At 48.6% G+C, this 23,646-nt stretch overlaps 1 protein-coding gene and 1 long non-coding RNA gene across 4 annotated transcripts; one reads left to right on the top strand and one right to left on the bottom strand.

The window, feature by feature from the left end:
- Window positions 1–2,279: 2,279 nt before the first annotated feature.
- Window positions 2,280–4,410, top strand: cebpa (CCAAT enhancer binding protein alpha). Its single transcript, XM_044103222.1, has one exon. It carries the CDS (start codon window positions 2,737–2,739, stop codon window positions 3,652–3,654), a length of 918 nt encoding a protein of 305 aa, XP_043959157.1. The 5' UTR covers window positions 2,280–2,736; the 3' UTR covers window positions 3,655–4,410.
- Window positions 4,411–4,640: 230 nt separating this feature from the next.
- On the bottom strand, window positions 4,641–22,254 carry LOC122823527. 3 transcript variants are annotated; one of them, XR_006369352.1, is made up of 6 exons: window positions 21,966–22,254; window positions 21,675–21,879; window positions 5,790–5,891; window positions 5,487–5,658; window positions 4,900–5,064; window positions 4,641–4,713 (listed from the first exon to the last, which is right to left on the bottom strand). It is a non-coding gene; the product is annotated as an uncharacterized LOC122823527 (long non-coding RNA). The 3 variants fall into 3 exon arrangements; XR_006369350.1 differs by having other exon boundaries at window positions 5,790–6,406; window positions 21,731–21,879; XR_006369351.1 differs by having other exon boundaries at window positions 21,731–21,879.
- Between the last annotated feature and the right edge of the window lie 1,392 nt (window positions 22,255–23,646).

Genomic DNA, 23,646 nt, shown 5'->3' with positions numbered 1-23,646 from the left:
CATTCTGATTGGCTGATTCCTTCCTGGAGGCGGGGCTTCTGCTGACATAATACTGCCATCATCTAAACTGGGGCTGTCAAACTCCAGCTGTCCTGTGGCTTTTGGATGTGCCCCAGGTAGAAGACACTGTAATGAAATGGTTTAATCAGCTCCTGCTGGTGTGGTTCGGACCTCCAGAGTTCTGCTAATGACCCAGTTACCAGATGTGGAGCAGCTGAGGCACATCTGGACGTCTGACTGGAGACTCACACCTGTGACCTAAACCATCCCTTTTTACTTTTCTCTAACATAGAAAGCTCTCCTGGTTCAGTTCTTCTGCCGCATCTTAAACCTCCAGTTGATCGCGGCAGACATCCGCTGGTTCTGACCCGGTTCTGGTTCTGACCCGGTTGTGTTGGAAGTTTCTTCCCGTTAAAGATGAGTTTCCTCTCCACTGTTGCTACATCAGGCAGATGGAGACATGAAGTGTTTATAGATAAAAACTTTTTTAATGAAGTCAAATAATAAACAGTGACTTTTTACAAAATGTCTTGAGACGACAGTTGGCTCTGTAGAAATAAACCGAGTAGAATAGAAACAGCTGGAGATGATTCTGTCTGATGAACTGATTATTTTAATCATTTACATCTTTTAAATGTAAATGACTTTATGGTGAGAAGCTGAGTAACGGACGGATCAGGACGGAGGATCCATCAGGATCCAGGGAAAACACAGAGCGTCTGATTAAACGTTAGCATGATGCAGATTAGCATCCGCTAACTCACCAGTCCAGGCGGAGACACCTGGAGGTTTCCTGTTACAACCATGAGAGGCAGCTTAATGAGCCACTCCAGGTGTGTGTGCGTGTGTGTGTGTGTGTGTGTGTGTGTGTGTGTGTGTGTGTGTGTGTGTGTGTGTGCGTGTCTCAAGGTGGAAAGTGCGTTGATAATAATTGCTGCACTGATGCGAGTAAGAGACAGTTGATGACAGATCTGCTGTCGATAAGGCAGAGAGGAATCTGCATAGCAGAAAAAATTAACACCAAACTTTCTGAATGTGACACAAAGTGGAAGAAGATGGATGACAAACAGTCAAGGACCAAAAACAAAACTCTGAGGTTCACCTGGGGAGGTAACTGGGAAGACTGAGCTGGTTGAAACGGTGCCAAAAAACTGATGGAGGAAGTTTATGATGCTTTTCAAACATAACGCCAATTTGACCAGATTCTGGAAACGCCTTGACCTCCGACCTCAGCTGGTGTTTTGTAGAAGCAGAAAGTTGAGTAAATGGTTCTTAAGGTACCGAACCCGTCGGGACTTCACAGAGCAGAACTTGTAAAGGATTAAAAAAGTTTAGAAACGTCATTTATAAAAAGGTCTCTGTGAAACGAAGCCGCTGGTTGAACGGGTCGGGTCGGTCCGAGATTCTGGTACCGGTTCTGGATTTTTCAGAGAAACGTTTGTGTAACAGGTGGCACCATTAGGTGTCGCTCTTTCTATTGCTTGAGTCTCCATAAAAGGGAAGCTAGAAGGATGGTGGCAAAGTATCAATTTGTGTGTCAGACCAGCTGTGTGTTGAGTGTTTGCTGCTGTGGAGTTGATTGCTGATGGTGTTCGGACGGTATCGTTACCTGGGCGTGATTGTTCGACGCCGCAGGAAGGTTTTAGACTTGGTCTTTTTTAATAAAAACTAATTGTTTATATATTGTTTTATATTTTTGTCAGGGTTGCACCAGATCGGCTACTCCACGGTTTGAACTGGGAGTGTTGATTTATGCAACACAGGTAGGCAGTGTTTTAATGTGTTTTAGGTTGATTTGATTAAAATGATTTAATAAGAATTTAACAATTTTTGTGTTTTTGTTTTACAATTTTTGCACTGCCTCCTGCTGTCCTTTTAGCGTTTGGTTTTTCTTTGTTGTTAGTCCACCCAGTTAGGATTGTTTTCTTTTATTTGTGAGGGCGGGCTGACAACCTTTCATTTATTTTGTTGGTTTTGTTTAATTGTTTGTTTTTTGGCACTTCCCTGAATTGTTATATCTCGTTTGGCGTGATCCCCATTACCGGGGTTGACAACGACGGATAAAGTTAGCGGGGAATCCGTTTTATCTATGCAACAATAAATATCAATAATTAACTTAATTCTGGTTGTTGATTATTGCGCTTTGGCTAATTAAGCCGTTAACATTTGTATAAAAGTTGTGCTGTGAAAAACCAACTGCGCGGCCTGCCGCCGATAGAGGGCGCTGCAGTCCGGAGCATCAGACTGCCTTCAGATTCATGACTTCACTTTTACAGGAGGAACTTTCACAGTTGGACCCAAACGGCTGGAGACGATCCGAATCTGCAGAAAGTTCTGAAAGAAAACACCAAACTGTAGAACATTTCTGTGCTGCAGATGAGTCTCTCTTTCTGAACGGGTTCGGTTCTGGCTCCGGGTCTCTGCTGGAGCGGGTCTGGAGATTAATGGTTCAAGCGCAGAGGAGCAGCGCGAGGAGAGTTAGTGTCCGTGGGGTGTGTGTGTGTGTGTGTGTGCGCTCCGCCCCGCCCACTCCCTCCTCCTATAAAGCCTGGCTCTGACGGCTCAGAGGTTACTGAGCAGCAGGAATCGGCCCGCAGCCCGCAGCTTCACGCAGCTCCTCTCTACGCCACGCAGAGCCTCGTCCCGCTCAGCGTCCCGCCAGCTGCTCTCACCTGAGCTCGTCACCTGCGCGGCCCGCCGTGCCTCACCCTGGATTCGCGGAGCGCCTCACCATGCATGCCGGGCTTTAGGTTCTCCATGGAGCTCTCCAACCTGTACGAGGCGGCGCCGCGGCCCCTGATGAGCAGCCTGACCCACGGCCAGCAGCCCCCCTCCGGTTACAGAGACCCGGCGGACCTCGGCGGGGACATCGGAGACAACGAGACCTCCATCGACCTGAGCGCCTACATCGACCCGTCGGCGTTCAACGACGACTTCCTGGCCGACCTGTTCCACCACGGCGCGCGGCAGGACAAGCTGAAGATGATGAGCGGGGACTTCGACTCCGCGGCCCCGCAGCAGCTCTACATGTCCGGCTACATGGACTCCAAGATGGAGCCCTTCTACGAGCACAACCCGCCGCGCATCCGCCCGGTGGCCATCAAGCAGGAGCCGCGGGACGACGAGGACCTGAACCTCAGCCTGCCGCCCTCCTACCACCACCCGCACCCCCACCCGCACTCCCAGTACTCCCAGCACCACCACAACCACCACCAGCAGCAGCAGCAGCAGCAACAGATGCCGCACCTGCAGTATCAGGTCGCGCACTGCGCGCAGACCACCATGCACCTCCAGCCGGGACACCCGACCCCGCCGCCGACCCCTGTGCCCAGTCCGCACCACCCGCAGCAGCACCCGCAACAGGGCGGCCTGAAGCTGCTAGAGCACCAGCGGGGGGGCTCCAGGTCCAAGAAGCACGTCGACAAGAGCAGCCCGGAGTACCGGCTGCGGCGCGAGCGCAACAACGTGGCGGTGCGCAAGAGCCGCGACAAGGCGAAGATGCGCAACCTGGAGACGCAGCAGAAGGTGGTGGAGCTGTCGACCGACAACGAGCGGCTGCGGCGCCGCGTGGAGCATCTGACCCGGGAGCTGGACACGCTGCGGGGCATCTTCCGGCAGCTGCCCGACGGATCCTTCAAGCCGCTGGGCAGCTGAGGAGGCGCGGGCCTGGAACTGGACCCGAACTGGACCGGAACCCGACGGATTACCTGGCAGCTGAGCTTCACCGGGACATCCGCAACATCTGGGCCGGTTCTCCTCCAGCAGCTACCAAACGAACCAAAGCGCACAAACTGAGCAGACTGGAAGCAGCTTTGGTTCGATTCCGGACGTGTTTCTCACCGAACCGGACCCAGAACCTGTTACTGGACCACCATCCCACTGCCTGAGCTGGACCGAACCGGACTCATCCTGGCGGTTCCGCCCGCCATTTGTGCCTTTCTCACGGTTTAAAACTGAACCTGCAGCTCTGCTCCTTCTGTGCCTTATCCCTCCAGAACCGAACCGAACTCGGTCCAGGTTGACCATCTCCATGCAGTCAGCTGCACCAGAACTGTAAGGAGGCTGGTTCTGGCTCCTCCGAACCCCCTCAGACTGGACCCGAACCTGCGCTCTCATGCACCTTGTCCCAGACATGACGGTACTGACCCGGTACCGATCTGGACTGAACAGAACGTTCTGCTCTAACTGTGAACTGGGCGGCTCTTCCTCTCCTCCAGTGAGTCATCCTCACTCAGTGCCTTCCGATCGTGACCTTTGACCCGCTCCGTCCGGTCGGAACCGAGGAAGCAGCACTTTGTTCGAACCTTTCTGACCCAAATGTAAAATAATTCTCTATATAAATAAATATATGAATGAATATGAAATACCAAAAACCTGCAGCATTGTAATAAAGCAGCTTGTTTCATCTCAGCTTCCTGTTTCTGTGCTGGAATCTCCAGATTAAAACTAATCCAGATTATTGATCATCCTGATGAGGCCCAACCTGTGGCCCGGGGGCCATTTGTGGACCAGAACTGTGTGTTTACTCATCAGGTGAAATTATTTCCTACATCAGTAGTTTGAAATGGAAAATATTCATATTTAATAACTAAAAATAAAGAGAAACAGGTTTTTCTAGAGACTTTCACTGAAAAACAGAGTTTGTTGTTTCAGCTTTAATTCCTTTTCTTAGACTGGAGCTGACGGAAGGAGCTGACCCGAATCCTGTTCTTCCTGTTAAAACAGCAAACATATAAAATCAGCTACAAAAAAATAAAATAATTATCAGATGACTTTTATTGCTTGATTTTATTTTTCTACATTTTCTGATGCATCTGATTGGTTCTGGTGAAATTCCTTTACTGTTTCCGAAGCGCTAGGCTCCGCCCACTTCCTGCAGAAACACCTGAAGAAGCTCACCTGTCTCCTGACGAGTTTTTATCTTCTGTTGCAAACAGATCAGATCAAATCCCGCATCACCACTCCTCCACCGCCCTGCTCAGGTGGTTCTGCTTCCCTCCCTTCAGAGGACTTTTTCCCAGAAGCCTCGGCTCTGCTAACCTCGGTCCGGCGGCCATCTTGTTTCTAGAGAGAACAGGCTTTATGTGTCGTGACCTCTGACCTTTAGCTGGCTAACTGAGGCAACTGGGAATAAAACCAGGAGAATTTTCAGGTAAAGCAGGAATCCAGATTTAGAAGAATAAAACCAGAACAGATTAAACCGACAATTTAAAACAATCAGGTCCAAAAATATTAGATGTTATTTAAATAGAGCAGGAATGAAAAGAGAAAAATCTTAGAATATCACCAAGATTAAAGAAGGACAAAACCAGGATTAGATCATAATCTTTAAAAGTCCAGATTGGATCAGGATTAGAGGAAAAATACAAATATCAGCAGAAAGTCATCCAGAACCGGGACAGAACAACTGATTAGAACCCAAGGATAGAAACCTGGATTGAACCAGGATATAATCTGGAGGAAACCCAGATTAAATCAGTTCATACCTGTATTCTAGAGTAGCTCAGTACCAACCCAGAACCAGAACCAGAACAGCTCTGGTTCCTTCTCACAGTTTGGCTAAATAAAAACAGCAGATTTCCCAAAAATGTAAATCCTCTCATCAGAGACGGACCAGAACCAGAACCAGAACCATCAGCTGATTTACGGGTTTCTGTGCTGAAAAGGAAGAAAACATGTGTTAGAGGAGAACCGGGCCAAACCCGAGCGCCGAGCGGGTCCAGATCAAAAGTTCTGATAAGACTGGACGTTTGGCCAGGAGCCAGCGAGGAAGAGGAGGAGGAAGATACCTGGAATGAAGCCGAGAACTCCTGATTCCCTCTGGACCCGACCTGGACGGATCCGGATCCCAGCAGAACCTCTCAGCGCGGCGGTCCGAACAGCTCCAGGTTCTGTTCAGTAAAACATAAAACTTCTTTCCTGAGCAGCTGAAAGTTTTCTGCCCCGCAGATGAAAACATGAAATCTGAGAAGGAAGCTTCTTCCTGCTGCAGCAGCAGGACGATCTGGAGATGAATTATTGATTAGCTGATCAATAACCAGATGCTGACGGTGATCAACAGGAGATTTTCTCCAGGCTGCAGCAGAGCAGATTCACAGAGCAGGAAGGATTTTATATCAACGGTTTTCTTGTCTGCTGAGTTTGTTGCTAATAATCTTTGTAGATTCTGGATCCTCCAGGTGACGATGAACTGATTCCTGAATTAGTTCATTAGTTCAATGATTGATTCTTCTGGTTGTTTCAGTTCTCATGGTGGTCGGATCAGAGCCGGTTCTGGTAGCAGATCCTCCTCTCACTGGTCTGTAACTCTCTGTGGTTCTGGCCCGACCCGTCTCGGCGTGTGAACGATCTCGGACCTGTAGCGGGTTCCTGGAGCGAGGCCGGCCATGTTGGCCGCTCGCTCTTCCTGCGCATGGAAGACATTATCCTGTTAGCGGCTGGAACGCTTCCCCGCTTTCATTCCCTGCTCCTTTCCAGGTTCTGAGTTGAATCCCACACCGGCCCAGAGCCAGAGCCAGGGTCCAGGCCCGGCTGGCCGGACTTCAGGGGGAATAACCCTTTCTCACGATCCGAGGAGCTGAAGCTGCTTCCAGCTCTGCTGCTGACAGGCGGCTGAGGCTTCACCAGTCAGGAGGAAAACAGCTGCTGATCACTGCTGTTAGCATCACTGCTGTTAGCATCACTTCTGTTAGCATCACTACAGTTAGCATCACTGCTGTTAGCATCACTACAGTTAGCATCACTGCTTTTAGCATCGCTACAGTTAGCATCACTGCTGTTAGCATCACTACAGTTAGCATCACTGCTTTTAGCATCGCTACAGTTAGCATCACTGCTGTTAGCATCACTACAGTTCAATCACTGCTGTTAGGATCACTAGAGCTAGCATCACTGCTGTTAGCATCACTACAGTTAGCATCACTGCTGTTAGCATCACTGCTTTTAGCATCACTACAGTTAGCAGGATTGCTGTTAGCATGAATACAGCTAGCATCACTGCAGTTAGCATCACTACAGTTAGCATTATTACTGTCAGTTGGTCCTATCAATATACTTATTGATCATATCTTCTATTGATGAATGTTGTCAGTAGCTCCTTATTTCTGTTTCCAGTTTTTACTTCCATATTTCCAGTTTAACTCCAGTTTAACTCCAGTTTTCTCCTCGGTGAATTGTCAGGAATTCAGAACCTGAACTTCTCAGTTTCAGATCAGGATTTGCAAAGTTTGCAGCCAGTCAAGAGGTTCAGGACGACCAAACCAAGTTCTACTGGTCCGACCCGACTGGTTCTGGACTCAGATCAGTTCTAACATCAGTGTTGAAGACGTTTCACCTGAAGTGGACCTGCAGTCTGAACCGGACCGGGTTCCCAACCTCGGTACCGGGTCGGCGAGGCGCTCTCTGCTGCAGAACATGTGATGCCGTTTGTTTCAGAGTCCTGGTTTCGTTGACACGCGGTGGGTCCGAGGCCCGGTTCGCCTATCTGCTCTGTTTGGCCAGGGTTGAACATTAACCAGAACTTTTCACTCTGCTGAGAGGACAGGCGGTTCTGTCCCACTCTGTCCTCTGGACGTGTCCCATAAGGCCTGCAGTTCTGGACCGGGTCCAGAACCACTGGATCTAATCCACTGGTTAGTCCTGGTTCAGCAGAAGTCCAGTCCGGTCCAACTAGCTCAAAAGTGTACATACAGCATTGCTAACATAGAAGGTATCAGGTTTTGAGGTGCCAGCAGCAGAGTCAGGCCCACAGCATGATGCTGCTGCCGCCTCCAAACATCCTGGAGCCAAACAGCAGCAGACAGAAGAGCATCGTTTATATGTGGATACATGAACCCGACCGGTACAGACATCCCCAGGGCTGGCTTTTGGAAAACCATCGGCCACTGAAATATCCAAGATGGCTGCCACTTTTCAAGATGGCTCTGAAGGGCAATTTAATGCTGCACTAAATTTGCCAATATTTATCACAAATGTCAAATCACACATAACTAGACCAACAGGAATCACATTTCCTCATGTTTTTGACTTCCAATCTCAAATTAAATGAGTGTTGGGTGTCAAATCATGACCTATATTTTGAACCGTAGAAATCTGTCTGTATCTGGTGTTTCCTTTTTCTGGTGGACATTTTTCAAAATGGCCACTATTGTTGTCATGCAGAATAATTACTTGCACTACAAACGGCTAAGTCTTAAAATTAGGCTAACAACTAATGTCTTAAAATCAATCTTAGATCCACTAACGCTAAACCACTAAACACATAAACAGTTAGCAGGAGCTAACGCTAACCATTAAGATGAGTGTCTCTCTTCTTCTTCTCCTTCCAGTTTACAACTAGTGTGAAACTCGTTACAGCAAAGTCCTCAGTTTCTGATTCTGCTGCATTAAGTTTATGAGCAGGCCGACCAAATGGATGAGACATGAAGGTCAAACAGGTCATGAAACCGGGGAACATCTCAAAGCAATACCAGGTTCAAAAGGCTGGAAAGAATGCCGTCATCTTAAAAGTCAAGTAAAAACATGTGTTAGCATGCTAGCACGCTAATGCTAACACCTCAGTGATGAGCAGCAGAACCAGCGAAAAAGCTTCAGCCGGATCTCTGAAGAACTGTAGCACGGTTCTGATCGCCTGTTGGACGTTAGTGAGAAGGTCCAACCGACCTGCTGCTTATCTGCTAATAGCAGGTTCTGGTTCTGAACCAGTGGGATCCAGATGCTTTGGATCAGAGAAGCCAAAAGGAGCGGTCCGGTTTGATTTTCTGTTTACAGCAGATGGAGCCGTAAACAGTCCAGAATAACATCTGGATCTTCTCCCTCTGAAGGTCCACATTCCGAACCGAGACAAACAGAACTTTACAGAGGAGATGCATCTGCTGGTCGGAAGAACTCCTGGTTCTGGTACCGGTTTTGGTAGAACGGTAACAGTTCAGACCTGACAGGAAATCATTCATTTCTCTTTACAGATAGAAATCTGAAAAGTGTGGAGTGCCGCTGTGCTGAGAGCTGCTCTGCAGAACCAGCTGTAGCTGCAAGCCTCCACCAGAAGTTCTGGTGTTTTTCAGGTCCGGTCAGAACCTTCTGTTAGTTTCTAACAGAACCCGTCTGTCAGCATGAAGCAAAACAACAGATCAGAACCAAAGCATCAGTCTGGGAACGGATTCAGACCCGTCTCTAAGGTTCTCCAGAGAACCTCAGGAGAACCGGGATCCACACCTGGACCAGAACCTCCTGGAAGCCCAACCCACCAGAACCGCTTCAACAGCGGCAGAAGCAGGTGCAGAAGAACCAGAGCAACTGGCGTGCTGCCAGTTGCTCTCAACTAAGGTCAAAGTTCATGATACAACAATGAGAAAGAGGATCTACTGACTGAAGGAAAAAGAACTGAAACTAAAATCTGGATCCAAACAAGACAGAACCGAACAGAAAGGAATGACTGATATAATGAACGACCCGATTAATGTAAACAGAAACTGAAGTTTTGAGATCTTCAGAAAACTGAACCCTGAATCTCCTCCTAGTTGTTGGACCTGATCAGAACAGAACCGCTGCTGGACCTGAAGTTTCCTGAGTTCATCGTTTCCCCAGGTCTGTTCGTTCCGGCGTCTGTTTGTCTACAAAGTCCGGTTCACTTGGTGGTTTGTGAACGTTAATCGACCTCTGACCTCTGGTCCTGCAGACCTCAGTCTGGGTTCGGTTTGAATGTAAACGCCAAGGGAACCAGAGACCGCTCCTAAAGCAGGAAGTGGACTACAGTGCAGGGCATTCTGGGTAAATTCAACCAAAGCTAACGTGCTAGCAGCAGAAATGTCTCCTGGTCTTCAGCCAAAGACTAAAGAGAAATCCTCCAACACTAAAATCTGACGCCTCCATCTTGTTTCCATCTGGTGAAGAAGGAAGTTGCTCTCAGTGTCTTCAGAGGTTTTTGTGTGGTTTCCTTCAGTGGTTGTTGGTGCAGCGCCCCCACAGGCCAGGAGGGGAACAGGTTGGTTTGGGTCAGAACCACAGCAGCTGCAGGTGTTAAATGTTTTGGTCTCCAAATGAACTGAGCCTCGCAGACTACCAGGAGAAAATGTCCGAAATGTTCCTGTTCTGACTGTTTACCAGAAGATCCTTTGGATCTCATAAATGTGTGAGGAGTTCTGCTGCCAGAACCAGCCGGCCCCAACAAGCTGCAAACATCTTAGGAAGTAGCAGGAAGGAAAACTGAAAGCGTCTAAAAGCTGAGCGCTTCCTGCGGCGGCTGCGCGGTGCAGGAAGTGTCTGGAGGCGCTCCAGGCCCCGCTGCGAGCTCAACGGGTGAATAAAGGTTCAGAATCTGAGTGCGGGTCCAGTTCAGAGCAGAATCTGATAACTGTGCTCAGACTCAGCGTTAATAATTCACAGGACTGAGGCTCCGGCTCATTGCAGCTCCTGCGAGGCTGCTGGCAGCAGCTGCTGCAGGGAAAACACCCGCAGCGCTCCAGCACCGCTGCAGCACTGCTGCAGGTCCAAAGTGTGGGAAGAACCGGTGGAGCCGCAGCGCTGCCAGGCACTCTGCTGTGATACCATCTCTGAGTGACCCTGAACACACCACGATGCGTTCAAGGGCCTGCCAGAAACAAGCAGCAGCTTCAGAAGTCCAGGTCTAAAAACAGAACCGGAACCGGCTTCATTCAGCCAGTGAAGACGAACCGGAGAGTCTGGACCGAGTCCTTCCGGTCAGGTCCCACAAGTCTCTTCCACCAGAACCAGAACCCAGAACCAAATGTTCTGGTCCAGTCCAAACTCCAGAAGAGAACGAGTCAGAACTGAGTCTGTTCCAGGTTCCAGTCTGGTTCCGGTCCAAGAACCAAGTTGTTGCAATCAGCAACAAAGTTCGGATCAGGAGTCACATCCTGACCGGTTCTGCTCTGCTCTGAAACCAGGGCATGTTCTGATCAACAATATCGGGTCAGAACCAGCAGGTCCTGGCGGGAGCAGAACCATTGAGAAAAGATCAACCAGTACAAACCTTGGACTGGGAGGACTGGTTCTGGTTCTGAGACGTGTAGTAAAACTTGAAGAGGTTTTAGTTATCTGGGTCTGGAGGTTCTGGAGGTCCAGATGGTTCAGAAGCCATGCAGGCTCCACCCCTTCCCTGATGCTCCGCCCCCTCCGTCCTGCTGCGCCTCAGCTGCAGCTGAGCAGGAAGCTGAATGAGGAAGCAGCCGGCTTCCCAGCATGCCGCGGGGCTGACAGGTCACTGCGGTGGACGCGTCATGACTCAGCAGTTTGGCTCAAACCAAACGCCGAGTTCCCACGAAGTGATGAAGAGGAAGGCCAGAGAGACGAAGGCTTCTAATTGGTTCTGATGCCGTCTGCGGTCGGGTCAGCTGCAGCTCAGACTCAACTGTCCTCCATGTCCCTCACCGGGTCCAGCTGCAGCACTCTGACGGTGAAAGCTGCGTGTTTCTGCACTCTGCTTCTCTTCCTCTTTCTGCTTTTTGCATATTTAAACTTCTTCTAAATTTCTGTAGAAAAACAAGGTTGAGACGAGCAGAAACGTCTCCGATGTCTCTGATGTGTCCTCGTGTCTCAAAGTCGTCACATCAACAGAATCAGATGATTCATCTGGCTTTTTGTCCCCTGTAGGCTTCTGTCCAGGTCCTGGTGCTGCAGCGTCCTCCAGGGACAGACGGACAGCTGTCCGGTCCTGAGACAGGAGGACAGGACCTGCAGCTGCAGGAAAAACCTCAATAAACAATTAATAATCAATGATGCGTACATCTGCAGCTCATCCTGCCGCGCTGTCCTGCAGCAGCAGCAGAGCGGCGGCGCCGACAGCGCCGGACCAGCCTGACGTTAGCCAATGTGAACAGACAAACTGCTGGGGATTCACAATCATTTCCATTTAAACTTCAACACTAAAGAGGGAAAGTTTGTGGTGAAAGGCTGTTGAGCTGCTTTCAGAGGGACGTAAAGAATCCGTGCAGCCAGCAGAAGCTACAGGGGAGGTTCTGCTGGGTTCTGCTGGGACGATTCAGATAAACATGTAAAAACAGCTTCCCTGAATCAAGGACAGCCTGCAGGCTGCGACCTCATCAGGTCCGCACCGGGTCGGGTCCATACCACCCGCGGCGCTCCATGCGGCCGGTTCAGAACCTGAGTCGGGCTTCAGGCCCAGCAGCTGAGCCGGCAGCAGATCTACGCAGGAAGCGGCGCATGGAGTCAGTCTGCTGGCTGACGGCTACGTTCTCTTCACTTTGGGGTCAGAATCATGTCTGACTGCGTCGCATTTAATTAGCAGGACGAATGCAGAAAGTCGCAACTGAGCATGAGGAAGTCCTGAGCGTCAGGTTCGTCCACATGGTCGACTTCCTCCAACCGTGTCTTCAGTCAGAGGTTTCTTCAGTGCTGCTGTAACACAGACCTCTGCAGCAACTCTTTGCAGAATCTTGGATCAGTTGAAGCAACGTTTAATTTTTCTCTGGGCGACAGCAGCGCTGCAGGACGGAATCAGGTTCCAGCCTAAAGATAAAAACTGCTGCCTTCATCTCTTCCTGTTACTAAACAACCTTCGATGTTTCTGATGCAGATCAGAAACATGCAGCAGCTGCAGCAGCTGCAGCAGCTGTCAAGAAGCTGCAGGAACCCTGAGCGACTGGCAGCGGCCTGGCGTGAGGGGTCAGAGTTCACCTGCAGAGGGGGGCGGTTAGTGGCGCTCCGGTCAAAGTCCCGCTGCCAGGCGCGTGCTGCCATGTTTGTTCTGGGGGGCAGAGTCCAGGAGGGCTGACCTGCTGGGGGCGGAGCCTGTGTGCCGCTGACACCTGGGGGGTCAGTGGGTTTCTGCACACCTTTGACATCTACACATTCAACCTGGATACCAGGCTTTTACTTTGGCGGGTCCCCCTGCAGAAACAACCATTTTCAACCTGAACATTTCTGGGATCATGGATATTGTGTGGAATTTAATTTGTCTGGCAGGAATCCGACATGTGGGGGCATTTCTGCTCCAGGTTTCCTCCAGCTCTGCACGGCGGCAACTTGTTGCTCCTCAGGCAGAAATCTTCTGTCCTTGTGAAGCTTTTATTCATTCAGATCTTCATTCACTTCAAATTTCCATCTTTGCTGCAGACAGATGTTGGAGTAGGGGATCCGCTGCGGCAGAAGCTGCAGTCTCCACCTCAGGCTCATCCAACTTGTTCTGCATCCTGATCGATGGAGACGCTTCCACTTCCTCCACTGCTCTTCGCTCTTCGCTCCTGTTCCGCCTCCATGTTGTCGACTCATATGGAAGTTTTTGAAATCTTGATCAGCTGAAGACCAGATGGGATAAAACTAAAGCTGCAGTTCAGCCGCTGCAGCCAGAGGCCTCAGGGTGGGAGGAAGAGGAGGAAGAGGAGGAAGAGGAGCAGCCAGGCGGTCGGAGACCTCCATGTTCCCACCAACCAGCAGCAATCTGAGGAAGAGGAGCCCCAGAGGATGAAGCTCCTGTTTTACAGCTTTGGGCTGAAGACAGAAAACATTCAAATAAATAAAATTAAATTTAATTTCATGTTTTTCCCCTCTGAGACCAAGAAACACTTTGGTAGAGATTCTGTTGGACTCAAACGAGCTGCCCAGACAGAACCGATCTACGACCCAGAACCAGAACCAGAGAACCAGAACCAGAGACGGCTCCTCCAGGCTGAGCAGAACCGGGTCTGGGTTCCATGTGATTGTTGGTTCTGCAGGAATCTGTAAATCTGAAGCTGGATGGAGTCCAGGGAGAACTTCACCCTGAGCTTTGACTTACAGGCTCCAGTCCTGCAACGACCTTATGAAGAGTTAACAGGCGAGCTGAGTGTGTGTGTGTGTGTGTGTGTGTGTGTGTGTGTGTGTGTGCGTGTCGGCTGTGATTGATGGCATTGTTTAAAGCCAGGGAGGTTTTTGGAAAGCTTTGCTATTGTTTCAGCTCTTGGCAGGGAGGGTTCCTAAGAAAAACAAGAGCAGGGAAGGAGGAGGAGGAGGAGGATGAAGAGGGACGAATAAATATCAAGAATTAGAAAACAAAACAAGACTTGTCCTCACATTTGGAGGCCCGGTCCGAGTGCCTGATGCCGAGTCCTGTGGGACCGCTCCGGTCCAGCCCCCCGTCTCTGCCACCAACCAAACCACAGCTATCCGTGCCCACCCCACCAGAACCAGACCCGGCCCGGCCCGCAGGAGAGAGAAAACACACACCAGGAATGCACCAACACACCAGGCCCCTCCGCTGTTGTTCTGCTCGGTTCTGGTCACCCGGCCTGACCCAAACCACAGAATTTCTGATATTTCTGTGCGACCCCCCCTCCCAGCCTCAGGGAATGTTTGCTTTGAGCAAACTTGGTGCCGCAGGACTTGGCCGGTGGTCCGCAGGGCTGAGAGGCCCGCTGCAGAACGGGCCGGCCCATGAGGTTCTGCTGATCAGAACCTCATCAACCCGCCTCCATTGCAGGCTGGGCTCCGGTTCTGCTGCTTCATGGAGCTGTCCCAGTACCAGAACCGGCACCAGTCGCGCTGAAGGAGGCCGCCTCTGGCAGCAGCTGTACGGACCAATCAGCAAGCAGATAGCAGCGGTCTCTGAGGCCGGGTCATATCTGGGTCTGGGGAAGCCGATCCACTTCCTGGTTCTGCGTTCTTTTACATTAATTTCACTAAAAACGATTATTGATAAAATCTCTGACCAAAGTGGAAATGAGACATTTCTGCATTGTGTGTGTTCGTCATTCCAGCCTGCAAATGAAGCCCCAATAAGCCGTGATACTCGCTCCGAGTCGCCGTCGCTCCGAGTCGCCGTCGCTCCGAGTCGATTCCTCATCAGCGTCGTCTGGCTTTAAGAACTTTATATTTTAACACTGCTTACAATCAGCTGAGCCTGCAGACCAACCTCCTGGCACCAGGTTGGGTCCCTAACAGGAAGTCTCGCTCGTTCTGAAGCCATCTGATTGGCCGGCAGGTGTTAACTTAGCGCTACACTGCCCCCTATGGGTCGGCATGTTTAAACAACGCTCAGGGCGGATCGGCTCATGTGGATAAAAACCGACCAGAGAGAAACACGATACGAGACATCGCTCTGGTTCTGGACTGACTGCAGGTCAGACCGGCCGCATATCCACACATCCAGATGAGTTCTGGTCGTGATGAAGACCACTGCTGTGCCTTAAGGAGGAACTTCCTGAACCAGGAGGAAAACCAAGAAGAAACGATTCATCCTCCCCCACAGCAGTGAAACTGTGTGTGTGTGTGTGTGTGTGTGTGCAGACGATCTAATGGGAGACAGGTGAATAACTGGTGGATTAAGGCGCCGCCCTCTGTCTGGATTGGCTGGGCGTGGACGAATGAATTTAAGTGTGATTACCTGCTCATTACGCCGCAGTGTGTTTAGGATTATCCTCTCTGGCGGCGAATTATCCCTGATTCCTGATGATTCCCATGTCAGACTGCCAGACAACTGGGAAGCGGTTGCTAGGCAACACAACAACAATCAGGGTTTGTTTTATCAGAGACTCAAGAGGACGTTAAACATCCCCAAGTTTAAATCTGGCAGAAACCAACAAAAGTGTAAAGATGGGGAGCGGATGCTGCTGCAGGAGGCGTAACCATGGTAACCATCGCCCACCAACGATGGCCTCGGACACAAACGAGGAGTCCTCTGAGGATCCTGTCAGCCAAAGCAGGAAGTGGCTGTAAACACAACAGTTGGGTCTGCAGCGCCGCAGGAGACATAAACAAACAGCAACAGAGCCGGAGCTTTCTGAGCATGCTCAGAAATCCACCAATCACAGCCCAGCGCTGCTGAGCCTGGACAAAGAGCTGCAGCAGGTTTGGAGGAGCACCGCAGGGCTCAGTGCTTCCCCCGGTTAAATCATCAGACTGCATGAATTCAGCTGAAGTTGTTCAGGCATATTGATGCATAAAGCAGCTCTGCAGCTTCACTGCTGGACGTGAACTGGGAGGCAGATCCCCTCCCCAGTAGAACCAGTGAGGCAGACACCCCAATACTTTCTCCTACTGGTGATGTGACATTCATGAACAATGCGACTCTTTTGAACAGTTCTGGCTCACCACAGCAGATCCTGCTATGAATGCTAAGCTAATGAGCAGGACCACCAATGACAGCGGAAAGCATTTTCCTGGAACAGTGACTTGTTTCTCCACCATTAGCACATTGAGCAGCGTGTACATGCAGGTGATTAACAGCAGTAAGCCCCTCCTCTCAAGCATGGAGATGGTTTTAACAAACAGGAAAACTGATTTTTATAAAGGTTTCAGCTGTGATTCAAACAACCACAAAATCAGTTAATATGAAACCATTAAACTGGTTATTCTGGGAAAATACACGTTTTCAAAACTGGCTGATTTGAACGGAAAAATGATCCCGATCCCGTCGCTTTCTCCTACTGCTCTCCAGTTTCTGAGCAGCAACAGCAGCAGCAGTAGAAAGTGTTGCTGGTTCGGCGCTCGCCTGGTAACTGCAGACGGGTTCTGGTTCTGTTGGACCCTTCCTCCTGCTGTTCCGCTCCACTGTCGCCAGATGCTTGCTCAGTTTGGGAATGAATGAGGCCAGCTGGATTCATTGTTTCTGTATTTATGACAGAATCAGAACCTTAATGAACAGTTTATTTTCCAGCTAGCAGCTGAAACGTCTCCAGATCCAGCAGCTCTTCAGGATTCCTGTCCTGACCTGCAGCTGCTTTGTTTTGCAGAGAAACTGACTCGTCAGATGGTCGCGACTCGGGCTCAGTAATGCTGAGTGCTGACTTGACGTGCAGCTTTTTTCTGGCTGTGTGTTGCTGTAAACAGTGTGGGTGTTGAAAGGTGAGTGTGTGAGTGAGCAGATCCTGTTCTGTCATGTTGCGTGCAGCCGAGCGTGTGGGCGTGTGATGAATGAGGCCGCGGCGTGCGGTTAGCGCTGCGTTATTACTGAGGAGCAGGAGCGGGTCTTTGCGGCTGATCCACACGTTAGTCTGGGCCCGAAGAGCCCGACTCCCTGATATCGGCCGACCCGTCCACATCAGCAGGCCTGCAGCGCGACGCCTTGCCGGGTCAATGACCAGGAAGACGATCCGGTGAGGCCGGATGACACAACTTCATATTTCAAACCAACTTAATGAGCACAAAGAGCCTTTTGTTTCTGGGTTCATTGTGTGATAATGATGCCTTGATGCAAAACAGCCGACAGACGTAAAAACAGCAGCAGACTCATCATGAGCAGAGAAAGGTTCTGGACCCGTCGGGTCTCTGATTATTAAGGGCTTCATATGTGAGAATCTGAGATTATAATCTGGACTCAACAGGAAGCCGATAAGAGAAGCTAAACAGGAGACATGATCTTCATCTGCTCTGTGAACTTCCTGAGAGTAAAACATTCAGCATTGAAGGAACCAATTCATGGATTAGTTCACTGCAATAATCTGGAGATGAAAGGATTAATTATTATTAGATCTCTGATCCATTTCAGAAGGAAACATGAGATCTGATCCGTCGATGTTGGATTATCACTTGATCATTTTTATCCACCAGGAGAAACGAAAACAGAGAAACGTCACAAACCAACAGCAACAACAAAAAATGAAATAAACATCTGAACGTTTCTGTCAGGACAGCAAAACATCAGCAGCTGAGCTGAATCCGGGACAGGAAGTAGATCAGCCTCACTTCCTGTCCTTCTGCTGCAGATGTTTGGGTCCTGTAGTTCTGCTGGATCAGATCTTCCTCCATGTTGTAAAGCTTCTTCACTGAGACGATCCACAAACAAACTGTTTCATTCTCTGACCGAAAAATCAGTTTTGAATCTAAAATCCATGATTTCTATCCCGTCTGTTAAACGTCTGTAGAAATATTAGACATATTGTTTCCAAATTATTTTCATGAACTTAAGAAATTTTACCCTCTTAAATTCCAGTTTGGACAGGTTTATTTTTTAAAAAACGTCTTAATTTATTGAAGCTGTAAACTTTCAATAAAACAATGAAAAGTTTACAGCTTCAGTAAATTAAAACATTTCATAAAATCTGATGGAAAACTGCAAAACATCATATTTCTGAAAACAAATGTTTATTTGCTTCATGGTTTCTCATTTTAATCAGATTTGGTAACGATCCAATAATTGTTTCCTTGATGGATTTGCTTGTTTTGATCCCAGTTTCCCACAGGAAGTGATGACGACTTCAGACGCAATCAGGACGGGCGGCGAGGATCAGAGAGGGATTAAAGTCAGACAGGTAATGAGACCAGGTGGTAGATCACACACACACACACACACACACACACACACACACACACGCACACACACACACACACACACGCACACACACACACACACACACGCACACACACACAGCGCGGTGAGGAAGAGTTGTTCTTTGGTTTCTTTAGGTTTCATCTGAACTCCCAAGTGAGTGGAGGTCAAAGTTCAGTAGCTGTAATGGGAACCGGCCCTGCTGACTAGTACCGGACCAGAACCTTAGCAGCCCGAGGTTGGCTCCTCAGAACCAGAACCCATCCCAGGGACGCTCCGGTCCACTGTTTTTCTACTTCTGATATCTGAGGGTTAGTTTTGGCCGGTACCGATCCGATACAGAAATGTTCTGAAATCCAGTTTGAACCAGTTCAGCTCACTGGAATCCAGCAACAGCGCCACCAGCTGGCCCGACAGTACCTCAGCTTCCATCTGCCGGTGATGAACCAGCAGCTGGTTTCTCTGGAAACGACAGTAAAATCTGAAAAGTGCGGTGTGCATTTATCTCACAGCCCTCGGACTCAGAACATCTGTGGCTCTGAAGGAGAACATCAGACCTTCAGGCCTGGTCTTTGACTACGCCGTTCTAACCCGTGAATCACTGGCTGCACGTTCAGGCTGGTCGTCCTGCTGGAAGCTGACCTTTGACCCCATACTCTGTTCTGCTGCAGGTTTTCCTGCAGGATGGTCCAGAATCAGCTCCATCAGAGCGATTTTGGAGCGGCAGCAGGTTCTGGTCAGGCCCGGTTCTATAAATAGCCGAGGGTCTGCTTCCAGCCGGGCCGGGGTCCAGAACCAGAGCGGGATTCATGTTGTGTTTGTGTTGGAGCAGAGTGTGGGACCGCTCACTCTGCTCCGTTTCTCTCACACGCCCACGAGAGTCAGAGTGAGAGAGTGTGGATCTCCTGGGGTTCAGGTGAAGCAGCAGAGGTCAGAGGTCATCAGCAGGGACCTCAGCAGGTCGTGTGTTGAGCAGAACTGAATGCAGACATGAAGAACCTCCTGCCAGTTGAACCTCTCAGCTCCTCTTCCTCCTCTTCCTCTGATGTCCAGCTGAGCTTCGTGACGGTGAGATTTTCCTCTAATATTCTTCTCTGGATATTTATTGACTGCTCCGTCTGTCATGGTTCTGGTTCCAGCTGGGTCCAGTTTCAGCCCAGAATGTTCCAGTTTTGGGTTTTTCTGGGCTGATTTATCTGCCGGCGCTCTCTGAGGACGGACTCCTGCAGCAGAGGCCACCGGCCTCCCCGCAGCGCCGCAGTAACCCGAGTCCAGATGATGACATGGCGGCGGAGCCAACGGCCTGTTAGCGCAGCAGAAACTGCTGGAGTGTGTAAACGGTGAGGTTTACTGAAACAACAGGCCGGGTCTGCTGGGAGCCCCGGCTCCGACCACAAGGAGGTTTTAATGATACCGTCCAGGAGTTCTGGTCCAAACCCGGAGCCGGAGGGAAGGAGGGGCGGGGGGGGGGCAGTCTGAGAAAAGCTTTTAGTTTGACGGAGGGAAGACGCTCAGCGTCCCACACCGGCTGGAACAGCACAAAAAAACTGACCAGCTTCATTCAGGGAGCGCATGGAGCTGCGGCGCATGGAGCTGCGGCGCATGGAGCTGCGGCGCATGGAGCTGCGGCGCATGGAGCTGCGGCGCATGGAGCTGCGGCGCATGGCAGATGTAAAACAAGCTGCACATGTATGGATGATGCAAACTGCAAAACACACAAACACAAATAACAAACCCAACAAAAAAGCACAATCACAGAAAATGGAATCAAAAACAAATGTGAGCAGAAAATGTTGCAACTGCTGCAAGCAGAAGCAACGCTGGCTCCACCAAACAGAAATCCTGCAGACCACCAGGGGGCGCCGTACCGGCCAGAGCCTCTGCAAACGTCATGGTTTACCAGAAAGCCTAGAAGAAAGAAAATCTGCGTAATACTTCTGGTGTTTTGCAGTGATATAGAACAGCAGCATTATGCTAATGTCAACTCTAGACTCCCCCTGGTGGTCTGGACCAGCGCAGCTCCTCGGGTCAACATGGAGCTGTTGTCATGGAAACGCTGATCCTCCTGCTCCACCCGTCCAATCAGAGCGCTGCGTGCGGAGCCGGTCCAGCGGAGGTCATCTCCTCTGTAGGTGTGTTGGCTTCGTGTTCCCGTCCTCACCGGGACGTTCTGGGCGTCCAGCCATCAAACACACTCGCAGCATTCCTGACCATTTATCCGAAGTGATACGGCCTCCCTGGGGGGGTTCTCACCGGAGGCCCGGCTCTTACATAACGCAGGAGATGAAGATTAAATGACTCTGACATCCATCAGCAGAGGAGCTGCCAGGGTCAGATTTATTTTATCTGCATCTTATCGTGGCGCTCCCCCTCGGAGCCGAGCGCCGCGCCAACCAAATCCACGCATGCTCCTGATGGATCAGCTGACAGGAACGTCGGCGTTGTTATGGCCCGTGGTTGCCGTGGCAATGGATGTGCAGCTTCTCAGTGTGCAGAAGACGTTTTTACTTTGAGTTTTAAAAGTTCCCACAGCCCCACTCGTCCATAAATCAGTTCAGCAGTTCCAGAAAAGTTTGTCTTCAAAGAGATATTCATAATCATTTCTCTTTGTGTTGAAATCTGAAAGTGAACCTAACGAATCTCCTGATTACAGCCGCCGACTGTAAAGTTATAGTCAAAGTTAACAGCAATAATCTGGGTTATTTAGCCTGTCATAACAGGTAGAAATAGGGGTTCATTATTCACAGTCATGTTTTCACTGTTATTCATTCAGTTAGAAATGTCCCAAAACATTTATACAGCCCACCCACTAAAGTTTAAATTTATTTTATCCTCCTTAAAAACCACAGTTCAGGTAAATCACATTATGCTTAGGAACTGCATGACAGGTGTCTACAAAGTTTGACTTTAACAAGAAGAGATGCTTAAATTGTTGGCTTAGTCAATAAGTACTTAGTGAGATGAAAAACTCTAAGAAATACCTTTAAAAAGTTACCACAATAGTTTGACTACTTTAAAATTAACCAAACTTCAATCTTTAACTCATGATCATAACAATAGATAGATAGATAGATAGATAGATAGATAGATAGATAGATAGATAGATAGATAGATAGATAGATAGATAGATAGATAGATAGATAGATAGATAGATAGATAGATAGATAGATAGATAGATAGATAGATAGATAGATAGATAGATAGATAGATAGATAGATAGATAGATAGATAGATAGATAGATAGATAGATAGATAGATAGATAGATAGATAAATAGATAGATAGATAGATAGATAGATAGATAGATAGATAGATAGATAGATAGATAGATAGATAGATAGATAGATAGATAGATAGATAGATAGATAGATAGATAGATAGATAGATAGATAGATAGATAGATAGATAGATAGATCGATCGATCGATCACAACTCTAAATGTTGAACTGGAATACCTGGGATTTGTAGCTTGCTGGAGCTCAAAGGTTTCTCTATGTGTTCTCTCAGTTACCAGTCATAGAGGATCCACTGGAAACCCCCTGCGGTCTACACAGACAGTGTAAGGATCCTTCTGGTTCGTTGGACCTCCAACCGAGCGCTTCCGGCTCCAGAGAACTTCCGGTGGGTGCTGCAGCTTTAGTGATAACACGTCACAGCCCACTATTCAGATATTACAAAAATCCCACATTAGTTCATAACAAAATTCCAAACAACCAAATATATTCTAAAGCCGTGTTTCCACTTACTGAATGACTCGGTGCAGAAACCTTTATTAGCACAAAGCTAACGGAACAGCGTTCATATCTCATTCCTAAGAGTTTACACACAACATTACACTTCGGCACCAGTCATTGAAGATTTGTTTTTCTGTTTCTTACACCAACTACTGCCTAACACGTAAGATAAAAAAAGCTTTTAAATCAGCTGCTAACAGCTTAAATTTACGAGAAGTTTAAACTTAAACTTCCGTGAAACTCCGCCATTCCTCCCTTATCTTTCTCACGTATCTCCTTCTCCGAACCTGCTCACGGTCCCGCCCCCTAACCCTATAGGCTACTTTACCGTCTTAGCCCTTCCCAATTGGTCAATGTCATTGCAGGGACACCTGCTTGTCCAATCACATTAACAAAAACAAAGGAGAACTTTTGGCGTGAGCAGTTTAAGAACAGACTCTGGGAGGGGTAAATATTTAGCTAGTTCAGCTAAATACTTAGCTAGTTAAGAGCTAACTAAATATTTAGCTGGCTCTGAGTTAACTAAATATTTATTTTGGAGCTATTTATTTAGCTTAAATCCCTATTTCTTTCTCTTATGATGGGCTAAATAACCCAAATTATTACAGTTTCATTTTTCACCATCAGCTCTTCTTTGGTTTATATCCTGATTTAAAAACATTGTTAAAGTTCATAGCAGAAACTGCTCTTCTACAAAGATCCATTCTTGGATCACTGATGTTTAGTTTATAAATAACCTGAAAGCTGTAAAGATATTCAGAGTTAAATGTTTGCAGATGATGCTGTCATTTATGTCCCTGCAGGTTTCCAGCATGCTGCATACTGAGGAGGGTTTCTAAAATCGAATCATTTAAATCTGACGCTCATATCAGTGAAGTTTCTAAAATGTAATCTGAGCTTCTTTATCTGATCAGATCGTGCTGCTAAACTGACTCAGTGTCCTGAGAACTTATAGACCTGGTACAGAGAGAAAGGTGTGAACGTGAAACCAGAACCATTCAGACTCCTCATTGCTGCTATGCATTGCATTATAGCTTCCTTAATTATTATTACAAACGTTTTCCTGTATCAGTGACTGTACTGAAGTCTTATTCTGCTGTTAGTTTTAGATGTTTGTCTGTATTATTTGTGCTAAACCAGAACCAGGGACTCATAAAACCAAGATCGAGTAGGGTTTGGACCGTGACACATGGAGCCAAAGCTGATGTGCTTCCTCTGAAGCTTCTCCTCCACGCTGACTGCTGGCTCATGGCTGACTTCAGATGCCTTCATGGTTCACAGAGAGTTCAGAGTTGCAGGTGAAGCTCCTCCTTCCTTCATCATGGCTACAGAAACGTTCATCCACCAGCACCTTCACCTGGGCACAGCCTCTCTGTCAGTCCCGATCGTCCTGCTCCACTCAGTTTATTCACAACACGTCGTTTCAGGGCGCTTTGCAAAATATCCTTTCACTTCAGTCACACAAACATCCAACTGTTGTCCACCAGCACAGCAAGCTCAATTAATTATTCAAAGTATTTAAAAGGTTTCTATCTAAGGAAACCAAGCATCATGCATGTAGCGACAGCGGAGAAGAAAACCTCCTTTCAGCGGGAGGAAACCTCCAGCAAAACCAGAACCAGAACCAGAACTGGGCTCAGTACCAGCAGCCATCTGGAGGTTAGAGAAGACAGAGCAACAGAACTGAACCAGG

Source organism: Gambusia affinis, linkage group LG02, assembly GCF_019740435.1.
Source record: "Gambusia affinis linkage group LG02, SWU_Gaff_1.0, whole genome shotgun sequence".
NCBI classification, from domain to species: Eukaryota; Metazoa; Chordata; class Actinopteri; order Cyprinodontiformes; family Poeciliidae; genus Gambusia; species Gambusia affinis.
Note: the sequence above shows the minus strand (reverse complement) of the source record. Positions and strands in the feature narration are given on the sequence as shown.